Source organism: Mus musculus, chromosome 6 (genome assembly GCF_000001635.26).
Source record: "Mus musculus strain C57BL/6J chromosome 6, GRCm38.p6 C57BL/6J".
NCBI lineage: Eukaryota > Metazoa > Chordata > Mammalia > Rodentia > Muridae > Mus > Mus musculus.
The window spans coordinates 118,447,015-118,456,049 of NC_000072.6; the positions used below are offsets into that span (position 1 = coordinate 118,447,015).

Consider the following 9,035-nt stretch of genomic DNA (forward strand, 5'->3'; position numbering starts at 1 on the left):
CAGGGATGCAGGGATGGTTCAACATATGGAAATCCAACAATGTAATTCACTATTGTCTTAGTCAGGGTTTCTATTCCTGCACAAACATCAGGATCAAGAAGCAAGTTGGGGAGGAAAGGGTTTATTCAGCTTATACTTCCATGCTGCTGTTCATCACCAAAGGAAGTCAGGACTGGAACTCAAGCAGGTCAGGGAGCATGAGCTGATGCAGAGGCCATGGAGGGATGTTCTTTACTGGCTTGCCTCCCCTGGCTTGCTCAGCCTGCTCTCTTATAGAATCCAAGACTACCAGCCCAGAGATGGTCCCACCCACAAGGGGCCTTTCCCCCTTGATCACTAATTGAGAAAATGCCTTAGAGTTGGATCTCATGGAGGCATTTCCTCAACTGAAGCTCCTTTCTCTGTGATAACCCCAGCTGTGTCAAGTTGACACAAAACTAGCCAGTACAATTGACCCCTTGTCAACTTGACACACACATCACTAGTAAGCTTCAACCCTTACATTCTTATTCATCCTCAAGATCTAAATAACTTTTAACATCCCACAGTATTTACATATTCTTAAAATTTCAATTTCTTTAAAATATCCATCTCTTTTAAAATCCAAAGTCTTTTTACAATTAAAAGTCTCTTAACTGTGGGCTCCACTAAAACAGTTTCTTCCTTCAAGAGGGAAAATATCAGGGCACAGCCACAATCAAAAGCAAAAGTCAATCTCCAACCGTCCAATGTCTGGGATCCAACTTATGATCTTCTGGGCTCCTCCAAGGGCTTGGGTCACTTCTCCAGCCATGCCCTTTGTAGCACACGCGTCATCCTCTAGGCTCCAGATGCCTGTACTCCACTGCTGCTGCTGCTCTTGGTGGTCATCTCATGGTACTGGCATCTCCAAAACACTGCATGACCCCTTCAGTCCTGGGCCTTCAATTGCAACTGCGGCTGCACCTTCACCAATGGCCTTCCATGGCCTCTCACAGTGCCAAGCCTCAGCTGCTTTGCATGACCCCTTCATGCCTTCAAAACCAGTACCACCTGGGTGACCCTTACATATTACCAAGTCCCACTGCAGCAGGAGTACAACCTTGGCCATATCTGGAACACAGCCTCTTTGTGCTTTCAGAAAACACTTCCCAGAAGATGTCACCTCAATAATGCTGGTCTCTTCTTAATCACCGCTAATTTCTTAGCTCCAGCTAACCAGCATCAATAGTCCCAGTAATGCAAAGTTTTTGCTTTGGTAGTTCTGGTATCTTGTTAATCACAGCTGATTCTTCAGCCCCAGCTAACCAGAACTACACAGAATCTTCACAATCAAAACAGCAATGGCCCTGAAAAGAGTCTTAAATTTTCCCTCTGAAATTTCACAAACCAGACCTTCATCTTCTGCAGTGTTCTCAACGTTATCTTCCAAGCTCCTACACAACATCTGACAGAGCTCTTAACACCGAATGGATCTTCAAGTCCAAAGTTCCAAAGTCCTTCCACAGTCCTCCCCAAAACATGGTCAAGTTGTCACAGGAATACCCCACTCCGCTGGTACCAATTTGTCTTAGTCAGGGTTTCTATTCCTGCACAAACATCAGGATCAAGAAGCAAGTTGGGGAGGAAAGGGTTTATTCAGCTTATACTTCCATGCTGCTGTTCATCACCAAAGGAAGTCAGGACTGGAACTCAAGCAGGTCAGGGAGCAGGAGCTGATGCAGAGGCCATGGAGGGATGTTCTTTACTGGCTTGCCTCCCCTGGCTTGCTCAGCCTGCTCTCTTATAGAATCCAAGACTACCAGCCCAGAGATGGTCCCACCCACAAGGGGCCTTTCCCCCTTGATCACTAATTGAGAAAATGCCTTAGAGTTGGATCTCATGGAGGCATTTCCTCAACTGAAGCTCCTTTCTCTGTGATAACCCCAGCTGTGTCAAGTTGACACAAAACTAGCCAGTACAACTATATAAACAAACTCACAGAAAAAAATACATGATCATCTCATTAGATGCTGAAAAAGCCTTTTGACAAAATACAACACCCCTTCATGCTAAAAGTATTGGAGAGAATAGGAATTCAAGGTCCATACCTAAATATAATAAAAGCAACATACAGCAAGCCAATAGCCAACATCAAACTAAATGGAGAGAAACTTGAAGCAACCCCACTAAAATTAGAGACAAGACAAGGCTGGCCACTCTCCCCTATCTATTCAATATAGTACTTGAAGCTCTAGCCAGAGTGATTAGGCAACAAAAAGGAGATCAAAGGGATCCAAATTGGAAAGGAGGAAGTCAAGATATCACTATTTGCAGATGATATAAGAGTATATATAAGTGACCCCCAAAAATCAACGAGAGAACTCCTACAGCTGATAAACAACCTCAGCAAAGTGGCTGAATACAAAATTAACTCAAACAAATCAGTGGCCTTCCTCTACTCAAAGGATAAACAGACTGAGAAAGAAATTAGGAGAAGGACACCCTTCACAATTGTCACAAATAATATAAAATACTTTGGTATGACTCTAACCAAACAAGTGAAAGATCTGTATGACAAGATCTTCAAGTATCTGAAGAAAGAAATTGAAGAAGACCTCAGAAGATGGGAAGATCTCCCATGCTCATGGATCAGCAGGATTAACATAATAAAAATGGCCATCTTACCTAAAGCAATCTACAGATTTAATGCAATCCCCATCAAAATTCCAACTCAATTCTTCACAGAGATAGAAAGAGCAATTCTCAAATTTATCTGGAATAACAAAAAACCCAGGATATCAAAACCCATTCTCAACAATAGAAGAACCTCTTGGTGGAATCACCATGCCTGACCTTAAGTTGTACTACAGAGAAATTGTGATAAAAACTGCATGATACTGGTACAATGACAGACAGATAGATCAATGGAATGCAATTGAAGACCCAGAAATGAACCCACACACCTGGTGACTTGATCTTTGACAAAGGAGCCAAAACTATCCAGTGGGAAAAAGACAGCATTTTCAACAAAAGGTGCTGGTTCAACTGTTGGTCAGCATGTAGAAGAATGCAAATCCATCTATTCTTATCTCCTTGTACAAAGCTCAAGTCCAAGAGGATCAAGGACCTCCACATAAAACCAGATATACTGAAACTAATAGAAGAGGAAGTGGGAAAGAGCCTCAAACACATGGGCAGAGGGGAAATTTTCCTGAACAGAACACCAATGGCTTATGCTCTAAGATCAAGAATTGACAAATGGGACCTCATAAAATTGAAAAGCTTCTGTAGGGCAAAGGACACTGTCAATAGGACAAAGCAGCAACCTACAGATTGGGAAAAGATCTTTACCAACCCTACATCCAATAGAAGGTTAATATCCAAAATATACAAAGAACTCAAAAAGTTATACTCCAGAGAACCAAATAACCCTATTAAAAATGGGGTACAGAACTAAACAAAGAATTCTCAACTGAGGAATACTGAATGGCTGAGCAGCACCTAAAAAAATGTTCAACATCCTTAATCATTGGGGAAATGCAAATCAAAAAAACCCTGAGATTCCACCTCTCACCAGTCAGAATGGCTAAGACCAAAAACTCAGGTGACAGCAGATGCTGGCAAGGATGTGGAGAAAGAGGAACACTCCTCCATTGCTGGTGGGATTGCAAGCTGGTACAACCACTCTGGAAATCAGTCTGGCGGCTCCTCAAAAAATTGGAAATAGTTCTACCTGAGGACCCAGCTATACCACACCTAGGCAAATACCAAAATGATGCTCCAACATACCACAAGGACACATGTTCCACTATCTAAGTTCATAGCAGCCTTATTTATAAATGTCAAAGATGGAAACAATCCAGATGTCCCTCAACAGACGAATGGATACAGAAAATGTGGTAAATTTACACAATGGAGTACTACTCAGCTATTAAAAACAATGATTTCATGAAATTCACAGGCAAATGGATGGAACTTGAAAGTATCATCCTGAGTAAGGTCACCCAGTCACAAAAAAACACGCTTGGTATGTACTCACCGATAAGTGGATATTAGTCAAAAACAAGCCCGGGATACTCATGATACAACTCACAGACCATATGAAACCCAAGAAGAAAGAAGATCCCACCAAAGTGTAGATGCTACAATACTACTCAGTAGGGGTAAGAGAATAATCTCTGGGAAGTAGAGGGAGAGGGATCTGGGAGGGAGAGAGGAGAGGAAGGGAAAAAGGGGGGTCAGTGCAGATATGGGAGGAGATGGGGTGAAGTACAGAGGGTCGGGAATTTGAAAGTAGGTGTGTAGCAGTGAGGGAGGGGATATTGAAATACCACTTACTCAAGCTCCCCCCAATCCAAAAACTTCACCACACAGTCTACCAGAAAACCTGTGGGAAAACAAGCATTCTCACGCACAGTCAATGAGATTATAAATGGTCACGCCAAGACAGGCAGGCCCACAGAGCTGATCAAGTCCTGGGAACTCATGAACACAACTACATGAATTATACAATAAACACAAATGCGCACGTACATGAATTATACAATAAACACAAATGCGCACGTGCGCGTGTACACACACACACACAAACAGAGAGAGAGCTGTGAAAAAACAGCAGCAGTTTTGTTTTATTGATTTTTCTGAAACAGTGTCTCTCTTTGTAGCCCTGACTGTCCTGGAACTTGCTCTGTGACCAGACTGGCCTTGAACTCTAGAGTAATCCACCTGTCTCTGCCTCCTGAGTGCTGAGATTAAAGGCATCGCCCAGCTAGAACAACATTAGTTTAATAAATGTGTAGGTTAGACAGTTGGATATCCAACTGTTATGGGATTGTAACAAAAAGAGGAAAGGAGAGAGGTGGGGAGAGGGGGAAGGAGGCATGGAGGGGAGAGGGGGGAAGGGGAGGGGGAGAGAGAACGCACAGCAACAGTAATTTGTGCGTTGTCGGAGAATTCTGGCACACGCTGTGAACTGAAATAAGAAGTATGGAGGATGCAGTGTGCGGGCTTGCCCTCCAAAGATGGTCCCCAGAACAGCAGAACAGGATTCCGGCGTGAACTTATTAGAACTGCAGCATTCAGAGGGCACAGCTCAGGAGTGAAGCATCTGTCTGCAGAAATTCAGAAGCCCTCTGGGCTTGTGGTCCATGGCATCCCCAGCATTGGGACAGCAGAGGCAGGTCATGAGTTAATGGCCTGTCTGGGCTACAAAACAAGGGTTTGCCTTAAAAACTCAGGAGCAGGGGTATACCTCAGTACCAGAGCACTTGTTGAATGTATTCAAGGCCTCAGATATAATCTCTAAGGGAAAGAAGAAAAAGAGGAAGGGGGAAGAAGGTAGGAGGAGAAGGAGGATTGGTAGAGAAAAGGAAGGAGGAAAACAGGGAGATTCAGGGCTCCGTCTACATCTGCGCTCTCAGAACCGACGGTAAAGGGATGTTGCAGATTCAGAGGTGCAACCGAGCTTGAGAAGCTCCGAGATCAGATTTGTAAATATAAAAGGAAGGGATATATGAGAATAGCCATGCATATTCTAATTTAATAAGTAATTATTTAGTTTTATTTAAGTAGCTATTACAAAACTGAATAACGATGATAGAATGACCATGCATTCATATCTAGAATTGTTCCAGATTTTGCCAACTGACATAGTTACTTATAGAATACTTTTCATGCTCAGTGAGAATGTCTGGAGAGGATTAATGTCACCAGACCTACAGGACACAGAAAGGGTGAAGCAGGAAGGAGTAGACACTTCTGTATCTTTTGCATTAGCTTTTTTCATTGGCTCAGAATTTTAAAATTTTTATTAGAATATACTATTCTAAATGTTAGTATATTAGTAATTCAAAACCATTAAGAAAAAGAAAGAAGACACATGAGACCCACTGGTAAAACAAGGAATGGAGGGTCAAGGGTGAAAGAAATGTCTGGGGCAAAAAAAAAAAGACAAGTTCACATGGGCTGGTGAAAAATCAGTCAGGTGTGTGTGTGTGTGTGTGTGTGTGTGTGTGCGCGCGCAGGCTTGCGCATCTATATGTGTGCACATGTGTGTGTAGGCTTGTGCGTGTGTGTGCGCACCTGTGTAAGTGTACTTTTCGTTTTGTCTTATTTTCAATTTTTGGATTTTGTTGATGTTGACTCTTTTGATTTTTTGGCAGAGGAGAAGGAACATGAAGTTGGGTGTGGAGAATCTGGAAGGAGTTGAGGGAGGAAAGAATATGATAAAAATACATTGTATGAAAAGCAACTTATTTAAAAATAATAAAATAAATCTTTAAAACAGTCCACTGGCAAAACTACCAAATACTGCTGACAGTCAAGAAAGGCCATGACAGGAACATTTGCTGGCTGGCCTGGAAGGCAATTTGGTGGCCTTTTCTAGAACTGATTTGGGTGAATGGCAGTGAGGGGATATGGCCTTATTTTTCAGGTTGAATGTAAACAAGAAATGCATAAACATAAGCTGCCCACATGCAAATTGACCTAGACTTTAATGAGCTGGCTGAACATTTAGGACAGCTACGTTGAGAATACATAGGGCTGCAGATTCTGTCATCTCCTTTAGAGTCCGTTCCGGGAGAGCCAGAGCAGTCTACTCCAGCCTCGGTGTTAGGCTTGAACTAGTATCTGGTTTTAACAAGAAAGGATGATAGACAACAGATCACATTCACCTCCGTGCGACTACCAGAAAACACAGAGAAATTTTTGTCAGCCGATATTTCTGTGACTTTCAAAAGCTTCCACCCAATTCTGGCAACTGGCCCGATGCAAATTTTTACAGTGGCTGTAAACTTTTGCCTGATCTACTTTTTCACTGAAAAACAAAACAATCAACAAAATGGGAATAAATAAGCCAAAAAAACTCACCTGGGATTTGTTCATTTTCTGCTCTGAGTGGAGGAGGGAAAGCTGAGGGAGAAGGAAGAATGATGTCAGCAGAGACTTGGCCTGCCCTGCATGCAGCCACAAGCAAGGTGTTACTTCTTCAGGTGTGGCTCTAACATAAGTTGAGTTTAGATCCTTTGCACTGAATGAATGCAAACGCTTGTTTTCCCTTAGCACCCAACTTACAGGAGAATTAAAAACATGAGACAATCTTTTTAATTCAGCAAATGATAATCTAAAGGAGGAAAGGCTATGGGCTTGTCCGGACTGATGATCAAGGAAAATGAGGGAGTGCGGAGACAGCGGTGGGAATCAGGAGGTTTTGTTAAATCTAACACCATTAATCCCTTGAAGTCAGGTAAGTCAAGGAAATGAACGGGGCTTTTAAGGCAAGATAAAAATTTCAAAATGTATTTGCTTACATTCCAAGTTGCTTGCTTACAATTCTCAAAACGATCGCTTGATAAGAAACTTGCACCTCAAAGAGACAAAATATACAGCCATCTGCAGGCCCCGGTTGTGTCACTAAAAACCTGCAAGATGTTGAGATTCTCAGGACCCACCTACACTACTGTCCGATGGAAACATATGGCCATAATAGCAAGCGTGTCCCTACATGCCACCTTCACATGAGTCAAGAGTCTAAGGGACCGCCTCTCCACAGTTAACCAGGTAGGAGGGATGCATAAGATGTGGAGGTAGGGGCAGTGATAGCAATTCCGGACCTGTGAGCCTTTCACTCCCAATCGTTTTCCAAGAACTAGCATTCCATGTGCAGCCTGTATGCACCCATCTCTCTCAACTCCAGCTCACCTCTCTCCTTAAACTTGTCCCAGACTTTCGGCGAGCACACAGTCTTCCATGGTTTCAGGACACTGTCATTTTCACAAAACACATGAGCGAGAACCAAATTCAGAACTGGGATCCCGGGTGTGTGAGGGGGCAGGAGGTTTGGTGGCTAGCTAACCACTTTCCTCTTCCACTCCAAACACTGCGCCCTAGGGACCAGTCCAAAGGCCCCCTGCGAGGGTGGGCTCCCTAGTAGTAGCTTAAAAATAAAAAAAAAAAAGAAAAAGAAAAAAGAAAAGAAAAGAAAATTGCAGCAAGTATTCGTAATAGTCACACTGTGCACAAAAGGAAACCGAGTCTCGGGTAGGTTATTCTGTCCCAGTAATTCATTCACTCGGGACCTGGCTTACCCGCTCGCCCCCCACATCCCAGCATCTAGCCCCAGCAGCCAGAGAACGGATGCGTCACCGCGTCACGCTCGCGCCATGCGTGAGTCAACTCCTCAGGGTTCCGCCCAACCACCCCGCATCTTCCCCGCCTAGTGGGCAAAATGCGCAGGCGTAGCACGAGCTAGAGGCCCTAGATTAGCTCTGCAGAAGTGCGGGACTATCCGGATCCCGCAAGCCCGAGCCATGGAGTCCCAGCGCACCCCGGCGTTTCCCCATACAGCCCTCCACCCCGCTGGTCCCTGGTTGCTGCCAACAGCGACCAGGATGGCCCGAGCTCCCAGAACCCTCCGCCCTTGATGCTGTCTAAGGCTCACCCGCCGCTCCTGCAGTGCACCGTGCCGAAGGCCAGGAGTTGTTTCCCAGGAGGTACGCGAGGCCACGGATGGACCAGGAGCAGGACTGCAGTTTGCGCATGCGCAGAGGAAGGGGCGGTGCGCCCAACGGTGCTCGTAGTGGGGTCTCCACGTCCAGTGTTGGAAGAAGGACTGTTGCCTGGAAAACGGAGTCAGCTCCTGTCTCACTCTGTATTGTAAAATGATGCTGTTGAAGGCGTCTAGAAACCAGGGTTACTTTATGTAAGAAGTAAAGGTGTTTGCAGTGTAAACACGACCTTGTCAGACTCATTTCCCAGGATGGGACTTTCTGGTACACCGCGACAGTTTTCTGTATCTTTATTCTATCTAGCGCCAGCCTTCTGTCACTACCCTGGGGACTGGGGATCAAATTAATATATTTTCTACACTCAAAAAGAAGGAAAGATGTGTTAAAAATTATGTTGGAATGTCAACTGGTGTTGGAATAGTTCAGGACTTGGTCACTTTGCTGAGATTTCATAGGCGTGGCTTCCCTGTCCTAGCTACAAGACACAATCTCACATCAGACTTCCCTATCCTCTGGCTCTTAAAATCTCTACCAGGTCTTCTGCAGCATTGCTCGAGCCTTAGGTGG

General features: G+C 44.3%; 1 protein-coding gene across 7 annotated transcripts in view; it reads right to left on the reverse strand.

Moving 5' to 3' along the window:
- Positions 1-8,685, reverse strand: part of Zfp248 (zinc finger protein 248) — a 28,381-nt gene extending 19,696 nt beyond the window's left edge. For 3 of the 7 annotated variants that reach the window (NM_001361901.1, NM_001361899.1, NM_028335.2), the window contains exons 1-3: positions 8,402-8,492; positions 7,663-7,897; positions 6,832-6,873 (exon numbers count right to left, since the gene is read on the reverse strand). Coding sequence is in view for 2 of the 7 variants with exons in the window: in NM_028335.2 (NP_082611.1) it covers positions 6,832-6,846 (15 nt within the window). In the remaining 5 variants the exon portion in view is untranslated. Of the gene's footprint in view, positions 1-6,831; positions 6,874-7,662; positions 7,898-8,401 lie in introns of all 7 variants that reach the window. The other 4 variants (XM_006506676.3, XM_030255603.1, NM_001361900.1 and 1 more) reach the window with 4 other exon arrangements.
- Between the last annotated feature and the right edge of the window lie 350 nt (positions 8,686-9,035).